General features: G+C 54.9%; 1 protein-coding gene across 2 annotated transcripts; it reads right to left on the bottom strand.

The window, feature by feature from the left end:
- Positions 1–1,344: 1,344 nt before the first annotated feature.
- Positions 1,345–18,560, bottom strand: SIGLEC1 (sialic acid binding Ig like lectin 1). 2 transcript variants are annotated; one of them, XM_004014721.5, is made up of 21 exons: positions 18,300–18,560; positions 17,654–18,013; positions 17,076–17,372; positions 15,295–15,561; positions 14,733–14,987; positions 13,227–13,526; positions 12,315–12,572; positions 10,704–11,033; positions 10,175–10,429; positions 9,665–9,967; positions 7,881–8,141; positions 7,409–7,720; positions 6,664–6,918; positions 6,098–6,367; positions 5,768–6,019; positions 5,143–5,448; positions 4,272–4,532; positions 3,232–3,534; positions 2,871–2,973; positions 2,437–2,509; positions 1,345–1,787 (listed from the first exon to the last, which is right to left on the bottom strand). In XM_004014721.5, exons 1-21 carry the CDS (start codon positions 18,346–18,348, stop codon positions 1,713–1,715), a joined length of 5,145 nt encoding a protein of 1,714 aa, XP_004014770.4. In that variant the 5' UTR covers positions 18,349–18,560; the 3' UTR covers positions 1,345–1,712. The 2 variants fall into 2 exon arrangements, with proteins under 2 accessions (XP_004014770.4, XP_042085691.1); XM_042229757.1 differs by lacking the exons at positions 5,768–6,019; positions 6,098–6,367.
- Positions 18,561–18,818: the final 258 nt, after the last annotated feature.

Here is an 18,818-nt window from a genome sequence, read left to right as displayed (position 1 = left end):
CCCACAGTTTCCACTTAACAGCAATGTAGACAAAACACCCCTTACCAAGCGCTTGCCCACAGCATGCCAAGCACAGTGCTGGTCATGGGAGCAGAGGTGAGCAGTGCCCAGAGCCTCAGGGAGCAGGAAGGAGCCCGAATCGCTTGAGTGTAAGGTGGTTTGTGGTAAATGTTATGTACTTTGCACCCACTGCTGCCTTCAGCAGACAGTCTTCCAGAAGAAACCCCACTCACATTCTAATCCTCTGTGTTGAGGATTAGAATGAAAAAGATTCATTCCAGTTATGTCACAGGATGGATGTTTATTGGGAGGACATGTTTGATAGACCCCAGGAAGAGCCTGGCAATCAGGCACTGATAAGAATGGGGCCTGGAACCAGAAGGGTCCATCTACGCTGCATAAGCTCACCTGGCCTCCAATCTCTTCCCAACCTGTTAGCTCCTTTGCCAACTTCCCACTTCTCTCCGCATTTCTCAACTCAAATCCCAGAGTGGTGAGCTTTGTGCTCCTCCCACCATCTGCCACCAGGATGCCAAAGGAGTCACTAGCCCACCTGAGAACTGGTTCCCCTCAGGCACTGACTTCCCTAGGGGCACGTTATTCTTTCTTAGTGGCCGTTGTTTGTCTTAGTAGCCCCTGGTGAACACACTTCCAGGAAGAGGATGTGAGCTTGCTTGATCGTGGACAGGAATACACTTGGAGCAGAAACAAGGATGCTGACACGATGTCTGCTCCCCACACTCTCTGGGGCTGAGGAGTGTAATGGGGGCACCTCTTCTTTCAAGGGCTAGACCTGGCACAAGATGCCTGTTCAGGCAATTCGACTGCCTGGCATTCCCTCTCCCTAGGGACCATGAATCCTTCTTGACTTTCTCAGTCTTAATATGTGAGAGGCACTACCTCCTCCAGGACTCATGACCAGAAAGGACAGAGGCATACCCTGGCCTTCAGTAGATGGGCACTGAGACAGAATATGGCCTGCTGGCAGCATTCTCGTCAGTGTTCTCAAAGTCTCAGGGGTGAGTCCATAGTTGAGAGTCCTTTGGAAATATAATAAAAACTACATTTCCCAAAATCCCTTGCAGCTTGGAGTAGCTATATGACCAAATTCCAGCCAGAACTTCTGGGTTGTATCCACAATGGGAATGAGTGTGCCTTTCATTTCACTTCCACTCTTCCCTCTTCTTGCTGGAAGGAGTATGAGCCCAATGGGATCATTGTGAACTTCACAGTCAAAAGCAACATTTTAGGGATGGAGAAAAACAAAAGAGAAGGATCCAGAACTCCAACATCTTAAACCACCATAACATATGCAGACTAGTATGAGAGAGAAAAATCAAATTCTTTCATGTTGAAGTTAGTGTATTTGGTCTTTTTAGAGCAGCCTAGCTTATATTCTAGTCACTATAGGGTGCCTTGACCAGCTTGTAACGATATAGAAAGCTCTTCTTCTATTCTAATCCATCCCAGAAGTCCACGGTGCGCTTGAAGGAAGAAGATATGAAGAGGTAATGCATTGGAAGATAAATAGAGAGATGAGATCCAGAGAAGAGAGAAAGAGAAATAGACAACGTGATCAATTCATTCCTCTTCAGAGTTGCCCAGGGTCAACACCCTTTTGGGTAGATTGAGGTTCACCACCACCTCTCACCACCCATTTTTCTTGGGGGTTGGAGCCAGGTCATAGAAAGTCAGATGCCACAGAGATGTTTTCAGAGGGAGTCAGGACCCAACGCTGCATTGTTCACAGGGCTCGAGTCATCACAGATTCTGGTGACTTCCTCCTCCTAAAGGCAGGAAATGCCACAGGTCAGCTCAGGGGCAGAGCCCAGCATGAGGTCCAACATGTGGCTGCATCAGGATCAATGAGCTTCCCACCGAGAAAACTGGTCACTAGAAGACTCTGGGAGCAGTCATCACCTGACCTCTAGCTCTGGAGGGCAGTCCTCCAAGTCCCCAGGCCTGGGTATGGGTCCCCAGGGGATTGGAGAGAGTGTGCATGGCTGAAAATGTGGCTGGGAGCCCTGGCCCACCAAATGGATTATTTACAGAAAGGGACACACCATGGGGGAGGGGAAACAGACTTTCACTCCTGCTCAGGTGATGGGCAGAATCAGGAGTGAGGAAGAGAGACCCTAAAACCCAGGTGGGGTCCTGTGTTGCAAGATGTGTCCTGGAAGTAGCGGCGATGCTGCTCAGTTCAGAATGTCTGCTCTAGCTATTCAGGCAGCCATGCAGCAAGCCCGTGACTGCTCTGCTCTACTCAGAATATGGCCCCCACTGTCTTCTCAGGGGGCGCTGGGTCTCTGTGCTCTCTCTCCAATCTCCCCCAGCCCCAAGCACTGTCCTATAAATGAGAATAATCTCTCAGTGCCAGTCCGCCGTGCAGGTTAGCCAAGGGCTGCAGCTGCACGTGCCCACATGGTGAATGGATACCTGCATGGTTTCCTTGTGAGAAGCCATCTCCACTGAATTTTCACCCTCTCTCAGCTTCTGGAAATGCCTCCTTCTGCAAGGACAAGAGTGGACTCAGAGAGCATCTCTCCTCCCCCGCCTGCCCCCGTTCCATCCCCCGACCCCGTGAGCTTACACCCTGCTCGATAAGCAGAGCTGTGGGGGAGATTTGTGGAGAGTAGCCTATTTGATCTTTCGTCCTCCCCAGTCCTTTCTTCAGCAATGAGAGAGCAGAGATAAGGAAAGAAGAAAACTATGGAAAGATAGATTTAGAGACAATTTTAGACGGGCTTCCCAAATTTGGAGCAGAGGGAAGGAGAGGGGACAGTCTAGAAAGTATGGAGCTTGTGAATTTGGTGGGAGGGACATGGGGGAAGGAAGAGGTTACTCTGTTCATCTTCTAGCTCCAGACCCACCTCCAGGTGTAGTAGGCCCCCAGGCCCAGCAGTAGGCAGAGAAGGCCAGCCAGCAGTCCCAGGACCCAGAGGAGCTGCTGGAACAGCTGCAGGCGGTGCAGGGCTATAACACGAGATGAGGCTTAGGGGGTGGCTGTGGCTCCAGGCCTCTGAGTCTCCCTCCCAAGCTGACTCCCTCAAGATGAAACCTATTTTAAGTTCTACTTTTTCTTGGAAATTTACCCCTGCAAAGGAGTTTCAAGCAATCAGTCTAGACTAGACAAGCAGAAGGGATTCAGGAAAGACCTCAGAAGGAAGCTTTTGGACCTGGGAGCTGGGCCTTTGTGCAGCACAGCCTAGGAGATGGGGCAGGGGCTCTCACCTCTGGTTCCAAAGTAGGTGGCAGCAGAGGCAGAGCCCAGGGAATTAGAGGCGGAGCACACATATTCCCCCTGGTCACTGGGCCTCAGCTCCTCTATGACCACCCTCAAGGCATTGGGGGTGACTGAGACATGGATGTGTGGCTTGGCAGGAGCAATCTTGGACTGGCTAGAGGCCACTAGCCGACTGCCAAGGTGGAGGGTCAGGCTGGCCAGGGGCTCGCTGTCTACTCGGCAGTCCAGAATGCCTTGGATGCCACCCTCAGGCTCCACAAAAACCGTCATCGTGGGTGTCTTGGGGGGATCTGTAGGAAGACAGGGAGTGTGGGGACTGCAGAAACAACTACACAATTCCTCCCCTCCTTGTATCCCATGTAAGGCGACTGCTGCTCCTTCCATTAAGAGGCAGAGCTTGTTTCCTCACTCTTTAAATCTGCAACTCCCTTTGAAGGCAGAAGTGCCTTTGTGTGACTTCAGGGCTAGACCTCAATGGGCCTTGCAGCTTCTGCTTTCCTTGGAAAACAACCAACTAGAAGCCCAGGCCTGCCTGTTGGACACATGAGGCCCAACTGACAGCCCACTCCATTTGCCAGCCAAGAAGATGAAATAGCTGCAGCCACGTGATATAAGGCCACAGAACTGCTAGCCCAGCCCAAATTTCTGACCTGTAGACTTGTGAGCAAATAAAAAGTGGCTGTCGTTTTAAGCACTAGGTTTTGGGGTGGCTTGTTACACAGCAACAGCTGACTAATACAGTGTGGGCCCTTGTGAAGAGTAAAATAGGGAGCTAAGGTTGATGAGGGCTTACTCTGTGCCAGGCATTCTGCATGCTCTACCTTCTGCACTCCTCACAAGGAGAGGGGACTGACATTTTATAGATAAGGAAACCAAAGCAGAGAGACACAAGATCACACACCAGTCAGTGGGGATTCTCTGACCCAGGACTCCATTGCTGTGAAGCCCTTGGTTTTTGCAGACAGAAGAGCATGTGAGAGGCAGGGAGACTGAGGCAGGGGGAGGATGTCAAGGATGTGACACTCACAGAGCACGCGGAGGGTGACTGGAGCAGAGGCGGTGGCCCCAGTGGGGAGCTCAGCCTGGCAGTGGTACATCCCAGCGTGGTCACGGGCCACGTGGGTGAAGGCGAGGGTGGGTACAGGCTCTGTGTGTAGTTGCCGGCCATTCCAGAACCAGGTGAAGGTGGAGTTGCCCATGAGCCCAGGGCCACCAGGGAGCTGACAACTCAAGTTCAGTGCTGCTCCCTCGGGCACATCTAGCCCTGGCTCGGCCAGCACGTGCACACCTGCAGGAGCAGACGCGGTTGGGGTCTGGAGGCCTGTGGGAGCTGCAGCCTCTGGCTTGTCCTCTGTGCATAATATAGGATCTGGATCCCAAAGGTGGGACTGTATCTCCCCCATCAGACTGCCATCAGGGCTACCTCTCCTTGCCCTGGGGACTTTTGGGGCAAAGCAGTGCCTCCCTCTCATCAATTCAGGCTTTTTGATGGATGAGGCTGTGTCTTGCCCTCAGAGTGAACTCCCCAAGGATGGGGCTGCATCTTGTCCTGCAAACTGAGCTCCCTGAAGGTAAGATTAGATCAGTCCTCCCATTCCCAGTTTCCCCAGGGAAGGTCTGTGCTCCACCCACAGTCTGGGCTCTCTCAGGGCAAGGTTATGTCTCCCCTCCACCCATGCTCCCCTTGAGTTGTTGCCATACCTCCACCCACCTCTCTAGTAGGGAGCTCTCCAAAAGCCAGGCTGTTTATCCCCCTCAGGCTGAGCAACCCCCCTCCAGTGGGCACTGTTTCTTCCTATCAAGTCAGGCCAGCCAGCTTCTTCTTGTGGGAGCCCCACCCCTTACACAGACTCAGACCCCACAGCAACGGCGCCCCTCCTGCCTCCTGGCCGGCTCACCTTCTGCCTGCAGCTGCCCCAAGGTGGTGCTGACTGAACCCAGCAAGTTGCGAGCTGTGCAGATGTAGGTGTCCTCATCCCCTGAAGGCACGGCTTGCACTCGCAGCCGCAGGGCATTGCGGGCCACCTGGACATGGCCCGTCTCTACTGCCAAGCCAGGGATGCCGTTGCTGGTGGCCAGAACTTTGCCATTGCGGGCCAGGGCCAGCTCAGCAGGTGGCTCACTGTCCACGGTGCACTGTACCACAGCCATGGGGCTGGTCCTTGAGTCCCAGAAGGAGGACACAGCGGCGTCCCGGGGGGCATCTGGATGGTGGAGCAGGGCAGAGTTGAGGGTCTTGCTTGGAAACCCTGTGCTATCCATTGCCCACCTGCCTGGCATTGGTGAGGCTGAAGCCTTTGGGGAAATGGTCACTTCTAGGGAGTGACAGCTTCAGGAATCTTGTGGGCAGATTCCTCCAGGCAGGGTTCAGAGGACCCTAAGGAATCTTCCCTCATCCCCTGTGTTTTTCCCCAAGTGTCCATTCCCAGGTTCAGTCCTGTGCAGTCTTGTGCCCACCTGGACTAGGGCCCAGAAGCGCCCTCCACTCACCCTGGGCACCCCCAGGCAAGGACCCTTGCTTACAGAGGACATGCAGCGCTGTGGGCCGGGAGCTGCGTGTACCCTGGGCATCCCGGACCTGACAGCTATAGGCTCCTGCGTGAGCCCGTGTAACCACTGGGAAGGAGAGAGAGGCCTCTGGCCCCTCCTGCAGCCAACGGCTATTGTGGTACCAGGCATAGACGGTGGGTGGGCGGGCAGCAGGGTCTTCACAGCTCACTGTGATAGGGGCTCCCTCGGGCACAGTGGCTGACGGAGCCAGAGTCACCTGCACGCCTGTACCAAGAAGACAGGGTCAGCTGGGTCCAGCAAGACACCATAGCTGATCCCACCCCTGGCTAGGCCCTGCCTCACCCTCCAGCCGCAGCTCTAAGGATGTGTTGACCTGACCCAGAGGACTGCGGGCTGAGCAGCTGTAAAGACCCTCATCGCTGGGCCTGGGCTCCCACAGCTCCAGCTGCAGGGTGTTGGGGACAGAGGCTGTGGTCGAGGAGGCCAGGAGACGGCCAGCATGGCTGAGGACCAGCTGAGCAGGTGGACGGCTGTCCACGGTGCACAGCACCAGGGCAAGCTGCCCGCCACGGCTCTCCAGGAGATAGGTCAGGCGCAGGCTGCGGGGTGCATCTGCGATGCAGGAAGGCAGAGAAGGAGTTCAGCGCCCACAGCGGTAAGGAGGCCAGTTTGCAGGTGGCATTCAAAACAGGAAGGCTTTGGCTTTCTGCCCTCAACGGCCTCCACTTGCCCAACCTGCAGCACTGCTCCTCTGCCTTAGTGTCCCCCAACTCTAATGCTCCTTGTCCAGTGCTAGCCAGCTGGGTACTGAGTTCCTGGGGTAGATGACTGTGGGACTCGGCCATGCCCTGATCCCCGCAAACTGTTGTCATCCCTGCAAGCTCCACCCTGCACCCAACCAGACTCACAGAGGACATCCAGGGTGACAGGCCTAGAGAGATGGAGTGTCTGGCCAGGGATCAACACGCCACAGCTGTAGGAGGTGGCGTCCACGACCGTGACATTGGGGAGGGTGATGGAGTGGGCAGCATCTGGACGCTGCTGCCCATCTTGGTACCATGTGTAGGTGAGCTGGGTCACGTGAGTGGTCCATACAAGGCAGGTCAGGTTCACCAGCTGTCCCTCCTGCACGGTGGCTTTGGGCCACACCTGCACACTCACAGCTGGAGAGAGAAGAGGGCACAGGGACACCAGGGAATACCGAAGGCTGTGTAAAGCAAGGGTGGGAAGCCTCTCAGCCTCTGGGAGGCACAGGTGACTGCCTGTGAGTGGGGCTCAGAGATGGAGCTTGGGGAACAGCTCATCACCTGTCAGGTGTTCCTCAGCAGAGTTCTCCCTGGAGTGCCCTGAGCCCTCCCTGACCCTGTTGGAGGGCACCTGGGAGAACACAGGCCTCAAAAGCCCTGCTGTGGTTTCTCCTTGAGTGACCCCTGTCTGATTAGTTTTATCCCCTGGGCACCCATGTAAAATTCTGTTTTCAAAAAATGTTCTTCAGTGAAAACCAAGTTTGGAGATTGCTGCCCTGAAGAAGAGTGGGAATGCACTGTCCTATGTTCACCCCTCCTGCCTGTGTCTCAGGCTTCCAGAACCCTCTCCAGCCTCCTCTTCTCTTAAAAGAGCCACCCACTCACACATTCACAGCCCCATTCTGACCTTGGGTATCAAAGGTGGCTGAGGCCAAGGCCTGGCCCAGGGCATTGGTGGCCTCGCAGGTATAGACGCCTTCATCCTCCAGCACTGCATTGTGAATCTCCAGGCGCAGCGTGTTGGGGGCCACAGCCACCTGCAGCCGGGGAGAGCTGCCCGCAAGCTCCCCCACTCCTTGCAGGGTAGAGGCCACGAGGCGGTCCCCGTGCAGCAGTCGTAGCTGGGCTGGAGGGTCACTGTTCACACGGCACAGGAGGAGGCCCAGTCGCCCAGGGCCTGTGTCCATGAGGGTAGTGAGTGTGGCCTGGCGAGGGGCGTCTACACAAGGCAGACAATGGTCAGGGCCTGACCAGGTGTTCCCTCATCTAGGACTCTCTCAGAAGTAGAGTCCAGGACCAGGGGCTCAATATCCCCTTCCCCAGTCATGCCCTTGGCTCCCTCCTTCCCCAAGAAACACAAATGGGATCAAAACGCTTACAAGACACATGGAGGCTGACCGGGGCTGCCAGGTTCGTGGTGGCTGAGCCAGGAGCCTGGGCTTGGCAATGGTAGGCGCCAGCTTGGCTCAAAGTTATGGCTGCAAAACGGACTGAGGCTGAGGTGAACTCCTGGAGGGGCTGGCCGTCTCGGTACCAACGGTATGAGGCCCCCTCCAGGACCCCTGTGGGTACTTGGCAGCTCAGGACCACAGCCTGGCCCTCCCGGAGCTCAGGCGATGGGGACACCCGGACCCAGGCTCCTGCAGGGAGAAACCAAGAGCAGATGAGGGCCTTCCACATCTGGGATGGCGTTTGGGTACACATGAGGACACCAAGACCCCAACCCCACGTGCCAGAGCCACTGCTCACCCCCCAGACCACTGCTGAGGGCCCCACTGCAGCTTCACACCTCTTCCTCTCCTGTGCCTGACTCCTTTGCCCTGGTTCTGACCTGGCATTCACTGCCCATCACCTTGAGTTATGGTTTTGCTTGGTCAATCATATCTCACCTACCACAGGGTGAGCCTCACCTGGGTCTAACCCTAGTGCCATGCACAGCACCTGCACGTGTTAGCTCTTGACAAATGTTGTTTTGACCCCATAAAGCACAGAAATGGTAGGGACTTAGGTCCAACCAAGGACCACTGTCCTGATCATGAGCTGACCTCAGCATGGTGACCAACAGCTTGGAAGGGGAAATTAGCAGTTCTCTCTAGCCCATCTCCGCACCCAACTTCCAAGTCATGAGAGCCCAGGAACGGAAGACCAGGCAAAGGGCTGTCTCTGGTTCCACCCAGGTTTAAGGCAGGAAGAGAGCAGGTGCGGGACAGCTAGAGTGGTGATTGAGAGCCAGAGACCAGCATTGAATTCATCCAGAGCTAACAGGGCCCCTCCTGGTCCTGTGACCATGAGCAAGCCCCTAGATCTCTGACCTTCAGTTTCTCTGCCTGTGAAAAGGGTATGATAAATAGGAGATATAGAAACAAGTCCCAGGGAAAATGTTCAAAAATTGATGTTTGTCACTGTGGGAGGAAAAAAAAGGTTTTTTCTTTCAGCATTATTGGTATTAACTTTGTTTTTTTCTGGCTTATTCACTTAGGCAGGATTATTACAGAAGAATATATACAGATAGGTAAATGAAGAATATGGATATATTCATATACACATATATATATGTATAGTCAGACACAACTTAGCAACTAAACAGCAACCAACAATGTATGTACATTATATGGGGCTTCCCAAGTGGCACTAGTGGTAAGAACCCTCCTGCCAATGCAGGAGACGTAAAAGACATGGGTTCAATCCCTGCGTCAGGAAGATCCTCTGGAGGAGGAAATGGCAACCCACTCCAGTATTCTTGCCTGGAGAACCTCATGGACCGAGGAGCCTGGTGGGCTACAGTCCTTGGGATAACAAAGAGTCCAACATGACTGAGTGACTTAACACAGAGATTACATATTCCACGCGCATGCTAAGTCGCTTCAGTTGTTTCCAACTCTGCGACCCCATGGTCTGTAGCCCACCAGGCTCCTCTGTCTATGAGATTCTCCAGGCAAGAATACTGGAGTGTGTTGCCATTTCCTCCTCCAGAGGATCTTCCCAGCCCAGGGATCAAGCCTGTATCCCTTGCATCTCTTACATTGGCACAGGGTGTTTTTTTTTTTTTTTTTTTTTTACCACTAGCACCACCTGGGAAGCCCGTATATGACACATCTCTACATAAATATGCAGAGTGGCCCCCAGGACACTTGGATGCACCACAGCTACAGAGGACACTCACCTCGGATCTGGAAGAAAAGGGAAGTGTTAGTTGATCCCAGGGCATTGTTGGCTTCACAGCGGTAGCTGCCAGAGTCCTTAAGGCTCAAGTCTTGGACCTCTAGCTGCAGGAAGTTGGCTGTGGTTTTGGCCTGGAGGCGGCCACGGGATGGAAGCTGGGGCCCCGGGCTGGTGGCCAAGAGGTGCTCGCCGTGGAACAGAGCCAGGTGGGCGGGAGGGCGACTGTCCACAGTGCAGACAAACACAGCCGTGTGGCCCTGGTCCACATCCAGGAGAGCAGACAGCTTTGGAGGGTCTGGAGGGTCTGTAGAGACAGTGGGGAGCTCAGGCCAGCCCCTACCCAGCTCACCACCTTTCAGCCGCCAGGCTGTCCTCCAGATACGCAGTCCAGGCCCACATGCACCCACACCCAAGCTGTGTTCTTGCCTCCTCAAACTCAACCTCAGCCCTGTTTGCCCCAGACCACCCCTTCCACCCTCCAAGGGCCCAAATCCCCTTGCCTATCACCCACAGAGCACTCGCAGGACCACAGGGGTGGAGAGCTGGGCACCGGCCTCAGTGAGGATGCGGCAGGCATACAGGGCGGCATCTGTTCTGGCCACAGGCAGCAGCGTCAGGGTCTCTAGGGGGCCCTGGGCCCACAGGGCCCCATCTCGGAACCAGGTGAAGTTGGCAGGGCCACCAGCTTCCCGGTTCACCCTGCAAGTCAGGTTGGCTCCAGTGCCCTCCTGCAGCGTGTGCGATGGTGTGATGACCAGGACGGTGGCTGGAGAGCAGGCAGCACAGGCTTACTGAGATGGGCCTCAACCCTGACGGCTTCCCCCTAGTCCCCAGGGTGAGTGGTCCTGCCTCCCTGTCTGGAGCAGGTGGGAAGGAGCCCCTCTGGGTGCCCATGGGGCAAGGGGAGGAAACTGAACTCCCTCTGCTGACAGGAGGTGGTTTCGCCCAACTGACCCTCCTCAGAGCTGGGGGTTGCAAACGAATAGGGTCCCAAGTACCAGCCCCTGACCCCAAGTGATATGCTCCCTGCCCTGCCTCACCCTGGGCATTGAAGTTCGCTGAGGCAGAGGCGTTGCCCAGGACATTGCTGGCCTCGCAGAGGTACACGCCCTCGTCCTCCAGCACCGGGTCTTGGATCTCTACCCGCAGCAGGTTGGGGGCTCTGGTAACCTTTGTGCGTGAGGAACAGCTCTCGCAGGCGCTACAGCTGCCCCCTGATGGGAGGGCAGAGGCCACCACGCGACCCCTATGGAGCAGCCGCAGCTGGGCCGGGGGGTCGCTGTCCACACGGCACAACAGGAGGCCTCGCTGACCGGCTCCGGCAGTGTCAGGGTCCAGCTGGGCAGTGAACGTGGGCCGGCGTGGGGCATCTGGAGAGAGGAGTATGGGCACTATCCCACAGCCTCTGCCAGGCTCCCACAGGTACAGTCAAAGCTAGCTAGGCTCCCAGAACACACTGAGCAAAGGCATGAACCCGGAGCTGCCGCAAACAGCTGTGCAGACAGTGCATTATACAAGGATCACCGGACCGGGGTGGCATGACCTCAGCCCATGCCCGTGTGCTGAACTGTGCCTTAGCACTGGCCTGAGTCTTCCCAGAGGAAGGAGGGCCTTTTTCTAGCTTGCTGCTAAGTCACTTCAGTCATGTCCGACTCTGTGTGACCCCATAGATGGCAGCCCACCAGGCTCCGCCATCCCTGGGATTCTCCAGGCAAGAACATTGGGTTGCCAACAGTGGGTTGCCATTTCCTTCTCCAATGCAGGAAAGTGAAAAGTGAAAGTGAAGTCGCTCAGTCGTATCCGACTCTTCACGACCCCATGGACTGCAGCCCACCAGGCTCCTCCGTCCTGGGATTTTCCAGGCAAGAGTGCTGGAGTGGGCTGCCATCGCCAGAACTGTATGGGCTAGCAGCCACCTTGCATCCCGCCATGTGCTCCTGGGCAGGGTACCTACAGAGCAATCCCTGGTTGTTTTATTGTCTGCTTCCTCTCTTCACACCCCCTCCCCTAAGACCCTGCCTGTCTCTTATCTCTTATCTCCAAGCCAGCTCCCACGAGAACAGATAATGCCTAAATTGCCTTTCTCCTAGAAGTTTCTGAAGAGTGGGATCAAGACCCCCAGGTGATCTCACCCTGAACACTAGAAAACCCCCAAGAGATGACCGCTCTTCCTGACAGTCCCTGGACATGTGTCCTGCACACGTTAGGGAAGCTGTGCTGGAAGCTGAGTGTGTCCTGAATGTTGGTCAGCCGCTCAGGAGCATCCACCCTTGACAAGATGCAGGCCCTGTGTGGGGAGGCTCTGCCTTTGTGTCTGCACCTGTGAGGGTGCCGCCTATGGGGCGTGTCTACATATATAGGAGTAGTGTCCCAGGGCCCAGCTGCAGAGGCTAAAGCTTGGACATGGTATCCATGATGGGTCTGAGGCTAGAGGCAGAGCTCTAATGGGGCTGGGGTGGGGAAATGGGACGCCCTAGACTCGGTCTCCATGTTTCAGCTAGGGCAGTCAGGGCCCTGATGCCCAGGTTCGTGGCTGCCTTCCATCGGAACTCTGGGCAGGACAGAGTCAGGAGGTCCTGGAGGAGGGGGCTGATGGGCTCTGGTGGCTGATCTTCCCACAGCAGGCAGGGGCTGGAGGGAAGGCTACTCACAGAGGACGGTGAGGACAGCAGGTGAGGAGAGCCCACTGGTGCCATGGCCATCCTGGGCCCGACAGTGGTATGAGCCGGCGTCAGTGCTGGAGACCACAGGGAGCAGGAGGCTGCTGCTGGGCCCCTCGAGGAGCAGGGCCCCATTTCGGTACCAGGAGAAGCGGGTGTCAGGCATTGGGCTCAGGCTGCTCCTACAGCTAAGTGTTACCGCCTGCCCTTCCGCCACTTCTGCTGCTGGGCTGATGAGGAGGCGGGCCACTAGCGGGAGGAGAGAATAAAGCTCAGCTCCCCTGCATGTCTGCAGCTCCATGCCACCCACTGCAGGAAGCCCTCCTGGGCTTCTCCCAACTCAATTATCAGAAGATCTGAACATCATGGCATCAGCTCTGTAAATCTCTTGATGATCAGAAGGGTTTGACCTTGAATGCCAATTCAGATCTATTGGTAGCTGGCTGCAGCATGGTTGAGCAGGATTCTGGGCCAGATCCTAGGCCTCTGTCAAAACCTGGCTTGATCAATTAGCTGTGTCTGCCTCAGAAGGAGGGAAGGGCAACATGTGCACCAAGACTCAGCCTCTCTATTTGGGCTTCTGCATCCGACTCCTACCACAGAGTCTGCTCCAGATGTTTAGTAAATAAAAAACAAATGAATGCGCATTGAAAAACCCTGTAAGTTCAGAGTCAGAGTGGATACAAAAGGAATAACTCAATCTGCCATGTTTCTTGTTTTGCTTTGACTTCGGGGGAAACTCTGGGACTGGGATGACTGTATAGCTCAGATCTTTGATGTGATTTTTTTTTCTAGCCAGCTAGGTCAGGCCCTCAGTTGAGCCCTCTTGGTTCTCAGGAGGAAGAGGCCAGAGCAGGCCTCCTCCTCAGGCTCCTTCTACCAGCCCCAGTGGGGCCCTCTTACCATTGGCATGGAAGTCCAGGGTGGAGGATGAATTCCCAAGGGAATTGGTGGCTGAGCACGTGTACTCCCCACTGTCAGTTGGCCCCAGGTCTCGAATCTCCAGGCGCAGGGAGTTTGGGGCAGAGTAGACACTGAAGCGTGGGCTCTGGTCACCCTCTCCGGAAGTTGAGGCGAGGATGAGGCCCTCACGTGACAACACCAGAGAAGCCAGGGGCTCGCTGACCACTGAGCACTGGAGGATGCCCACCAGTCCCTCCTGTGTCTCCAGGAAGGCAGTCAGGTGTGGGGTGAGGGGCGGGTCTGCACGGAATGAGGGACAGGCCTGTTACCCTCAACAGGTGCATTCCTGATTTCCTCTTACAGCCTCTGACCCCTGCACCTACTTTGTCCCATGATGCCCTGGGAAAAGTTAGTGACCCCAGCAGCTCCTATTTGTCCTCAGACTGGGCAAATCACTCTGTTATCCTAGTTCATTCTAGTCAATCCTTGAAGTCACCCTGAGAGTGGGGATCCAGAGACCCCACTTTAATGGTGGGAAAACTGGTAAAGAAAGCTGGCAGGGGACAGCACTGCAGCAAATGATCAAAGTCCACACTCCCAGCAATGAGACAAACTGCCCCCATGTGCCTCTTGAGGTGACACAGGGAGACAGACACAGAATCATGTCCGTGGTGTCTCTGCCCAGGTGCACGGGCTTGGTCTGCTCCATTCAGACCGATGCAAGGGGAGAATATCACAAAACAACTGACCTGTGCTCGTCAGGGTTCAATGTCAAAGAAGACAAGGAAAGACTGAAGAAAGGAGAATAAAGAGACTTGACAACTTAATGCAGTACAAGATCCTGAACTGAATCCTAAACCAGAAAAATAATTACCAGAAAGGACATTATTGGGCCGACTGGTAAAATTTAAACATGGATTGTACATTAGATAATGATCTTGTATGAATGTTAAGTTTCTTGACTACATATAATTGTTGTGCTGTGGTTATGCATGAGAATGACCCTAGGAAATAAATGCTGAGAAATTAAGGAGTAAAGGGCCATTATGACTGAAGAATATAAATGGATACATAGATAGATAGATTATGTGTGCATGTATACATATAGAGGGCATATGTATATACACATGTGAATAGAATGTATATGTAGTGAAAATGTGTGCAAGCGTGCACACATATATGTGCATGTGTATGTGCATACATATATGTGTGTAAGTACATATGTACACACAAATATAATATATAGTTGGAAAGAAAATCAAATGTTAAAAAATGGGAGTCGAGGTTAAAGGTGTATGATAATTCTTTGTATTTTTCTCGCAACTTTTAAGTTTGAACTTATTTCAAAATAAAAAGTTGTTTAAAATAGGACACAGGCCTGGGGAGTTCAAAGCCTTGCCCAGACGTGAGCTCAAGGGCACCCCGGCCGAGGACCCCAACCCTCCTGCAGGGGCTCTAATCTTTGGCCTGGCTCCCAGCTCCAGTGCCCTCGTCCCCACCACTTACGGTGGACCACCACGCTGACTGGGTCAGAGCGCTCTCTGCCCTGGGCATTCTGCACCTCACAGAAGTAGAAGCCTGTATCGGCCCTGGTCACTGAGTGCAGCTGGAGGATGCGACTGTGGGTGTCCTTCATCAGGCCGTGGTTTTTGTACCATGTGTAGCGCAGCTCCCTGGGCGCTTCTTTCGGTGTGTTGCAGGCCAGCGTCACAGTCTGGTTCTCCAGAATCGAGCCTGCTGGGCTCACCTGGACCACAGCCACTGGGGGGCAGCATAGAGCACACTGAGGGCTACTCAGGGGACTTTCAGGCCCCACCCCTCAGGGTTGCAGCCCATCGGCCTAAACCTCCGCACCCTGTACATCACACCCCACTGAGGAGGAGCCTCCTGGGCTGGCCATGCATCTCTTTGCCCTGTTTATTGCCAGGGAGGTTTGTCACCTGTCAGAAGCCAAGCTGGAACTCCACACAGGCATCCCAGGAGGCACCTTGGCCTCGTTTCCCTCAGCTCCCATGGCCTGGATGCCTCCCTACCCTCTGGTCAAGACCCAGGCTCACCCAGGACTCACTGAAGATGTGAAGGCTGACAGGAGGTGAGACCGAAGAGCCCACACCATTCCCAGCTTCACAGGTGTAGACTCCAGCATCAGCCCAGGCTGCCTGGGGCAACTGTAGTACACGACTCCGGGTTTTGAGGTGCGTCCCATCCTTGACCCACTGCACAGAACTGACCTGAGGGTGACTGCTGTTCACCTGGCAGATGAGTGTGACCAGATCCCCTGGAAGGATGTTCCGCCCCGAGGGGCTGAGGAGGATTTCCACACCCTTGGGGGCATCTGCAAAGCATGACAGGTGTTGTCGAGTATGGTGCCCAGGGAAGGCAGGGGCACTTTCCCACTCCCCTTTCAACACTCTGCCCTAAGGAAGCCCACCCAGATAAATCGGAACTCCCATCAGTCCCCTGTCCAGGGCAGGCCCTGGCCTCACATTGTGAGGAAGCCTGCTCCTGTCCTTGTCTACTGACAGCCTGATGCCGTGATGCTTGGCACAGCATTCAGCCTGCACTGCCTTCAGTGGCTTTCTGCCTCATGGCGTGTCCATCGCCATCTCTTCTATCTGAGGGCCATGGGCACACTGCTTGCTTTAGTGGCTTGTGGCAGCTGCTGGCAAGGGACAAACCACCTAACACAAGGGCTAAAGGCAGAGTCAAATTCTCTCTGAGAATGGTTAACTCATTTGTTGGGAGATGCCAATGATACAAAGAAACTGCATTTCTTTAAATCTTGTTCTCAAGCCTCTCTCTATGTAACTATGCTAATAACAGCGAATATTTTCAGGAGTTCCCTGATTGCCTAGTAGTTAGGACTCTGGGCTTTCACTGCTGTGACCCGGGTTCAGTCCCTAGTCAGGGAACTGAAATCTCACAAGCCATGTAGTTCAGTTCAGTTCAGTTCAGTTCAGTTGCTCAGTCGTGTCTGACTCTTTGCAACTCCGTGGACTGCAGCACGCCAGGCCTCTCTGACCATCACCAACTCCTACAGTTTACTCAAACTCATGTCCACTGAGTTGGTGATGCCATCCAACCATCCCATCCTCTGCCGTCCCCTTCTCCTCCCGCCAAAACAAGCCATGTGGTGTGGCAAAAAAAAAAAAAAGCTAGTATTTTCAAGTTCTTAATCTATGTAACTATGAAAATAATAGAAGCTAATATTTTTGCATGCTTAATAGGTGCCAAGCACACTTTTAATTTTCATAACAATCCTGTGAGATAAAACATATTTATTATTATCTCCACTACAGAGAGGTAGTGAGAAAACAGAGGCTCTGAGAGGCAAGTAACTTGCCCAAAGTTTGCTCATCTAGTCAATGGTGAAGCCAGCAGCCTGATGCCTATGTACAACAGTTGTTCTAGAACAGGCTGCCCATCTTTACTGTGATGGGAAGATGCATAATCAAGTGAAAACTTGGAATTCCTCCCACTGTCTCTTTGCCACGTCCAAGTGTTACCCTGGTTGTTGAGTGTGAGAGGCAAGAAAGGGGTGAACCCTCGCCACCTCCTCATCCTCCAGAGCTGGTCTAAATCCCAGGGCCCCTACTGCCCAACCCCCAGTGCTCCGGCTGAGTCTTCCCTTCCCTGCCCAGCCTAGCTTTAGGGACTGGAGGTGGAGGGAGCCTTTCAGTACTACTCTCGGGGCTTAGCAGTCTTTCCACCTGCTCTGCCCTGGAAGTCCAAGCACAGCCTGGCTATTCCTGCAGGCCGGAAGCAGATGGTTTCCACTGGGGAACCACAGATGTGTGTGAGCTCAGTAACAAGGATGTGCTACCCACCCAGCCTGCCACGTTCACTCACACTGCACTTGGAGGCGAATCTCGCGCTGAGTCCTATGGTTGGCCGCCGAGAGCTGGCAGCTCAGGGTCCGGCCATGGTCCTGCCAGGACAGGGCCATGTGGAGGGTCTCCTGGTGGTGGATGCCCGTGGGCTCAAGCTTCTGGAGTGTGGAGGTGATGGAGCGGGCAGGGTCCTGGCCTTGCCACCGCAGGGTGACCGGCTCCTGCAAGCACGCGTAGGGAGTGGAACAGTTGAAGTCCACCTCCATGCCCTCATGTAGCTCAGCCGGAGAGGCAACGGTGGGCATGATGAGCTCCTCTGAAGACAAAGACAGGAGGTTGGGGTCTCCCCTTCACCGTACCTGAGACCACCTGCCCTGGAGACCTCAGCCCAGGGCAGGGGACTTCAAGGGGAAGGAGAAAGCCAGGGGTTCACGGGGGCGGGGGGAATGCTCGGGGGCACAGGGATGGGCTGGAACTGAAGCCGAGATTAGGGCTGGGTTTGGGTTTGGGTTTTGGTTTAGGACCAAGGTTGGAGCTATGAGCCAGTGGGGCCAGGAGCAGCCTGGGGTCCCTTCCAGTCGGTGACCCTGCTCTCACCCGTTACAGTGACTGCTGTGCCTTTGACATCTACCCAGCGGTTGACCTCGCTGATCTCGAAGCGGAAGTTGTAGGAGCCTGAGTCCTCAGGCTGCAGGTCCTTCAGCAGCAGGTTGCACACCTTGAGCTCAGGATTCCCCACTAGCTGGGCACGGCCTTGGAAGCGGGCCTCCACCAGTTGGGGGTTTGTAGAGTGACTCACTACCTGCCGTCTGCCTGAGTAGTCATAGTACCAGATGGTTGTGATGCCATCAGGCACTTTCACACTGGCAGGGAAGCTGAAGGTGCAGGGGATGACGAGGCAAGACCCCTTCATACCCCTCACGGTCTCGGGACTGGAGACACCCCACGAGGTCAGGTCTGAGGGAGAGGCAGGACAAGAAAGAGCGTAATGCAGGCTTGGGGTCATGCTCTGCCCCCCAGAAGGTGTTCCAGACGCCCTCGCAAATCCTGCCCTGCCCCCAGCAATGCAACCCCTCTGGGCACCCCAGAGAGGATCCTTGTACCCTGTCACCGCCTCCTCATGCCATCCTTCAACCTCAGCAGCTAAACCTGTGACCAGACACAGTTCAGTCTGCCCAGGCCAACAGAGGCTGAACTCACCGCGGCCAGGCCCTGTGAGAAGGAAAAGGCCAGCAAAGCTTACCTGCTGGGATGGGTAAGGCCAGGAGGAGGAGCTGGAGCAGGAAGTCCATAGCAGGTTGTCACTCTGGTTCTGTTGCCTGCGAGGTCGGGGAGCACTGTGCTGGGCACACAGGGATCTCCTAGGGAACCTCAGTCTCAGAGCCTGCTGGGATCCCAGTCCTGTTTCCCCACACACTATGCTGGCCAACCCAGTGAGAGGGCAGGGCAGCTGCCAGCTGGCATCCAGGAGCCCATGTTCCCAGCTCAGGCTGTGTCCAGGAATGCCTTCACTTGGTGGCCCCAGAAAATCCTCTGTCTGTCGCTTGGCCCCACCCTAAGTTCTGCTTTCCCAGCCTTTTCAAAGATGAACAGCTGTGTCTCTATTTCCCCCACTTCCTTGCCCCCTCCCTGCCGCCCAAGTCACCAGCAACTGGAGCCCAGAGAGGCACAAAGACTTACTCCAAGGCATCCAGCAAAAATGATGGTTTTTTACTTGAAATTTGTCTCCCTACCACCAGTCTTACCAGCTGTAGACCATAAT

This window comes from Ovis aries, chromosome 13, assembly GCF_016772045.2.
Source record: "Ovis aries strain OAR_USU_Benz2616 breed Rambouillet chromosome 13, ARS-UI_Ramb_v3.0, whole genome shotgun sequence".
Classification (NCBI taxonomy): Eukaryota; Metazoa; Chordata; class Mammalia; order Artiodactyla; family Bovidae; genus Ovis; species Ovis aries.
Note: the sequence above shows the minus strand (reverse complement) of the source record. Positions and strands in the feature narration are given on the sequence as shown.

What these genes read in the sequence shown, in the direction of transcription:
- SIGLEC1 (XM_004014721.5), bottom strand. Translation starts at nt 18,348, where the DNA reads ATGGACTTCCTGCTCCAGCTCCTCCTCCTGGCCTTACCCATCCCAGCA. An exon ending in GGCCTTACCCATCCCAGCAG is followed by an intron (nt 18,014 to 18,299) that starts GTAAGCTTTGCT and finishes CCTCTCCCTCAG; the next exon opens with ACCTGACCTCGTGGGGTGTC. An exon ending in CACCTACTTTGGAACCAGAG is followed by an intron (nt 2,974 to 3,231) that starts GTGAGAGCCCCT and finishes CTCGTGTTATAG; the next exon opens with CCCTGCACCGCCTGCAGCTG.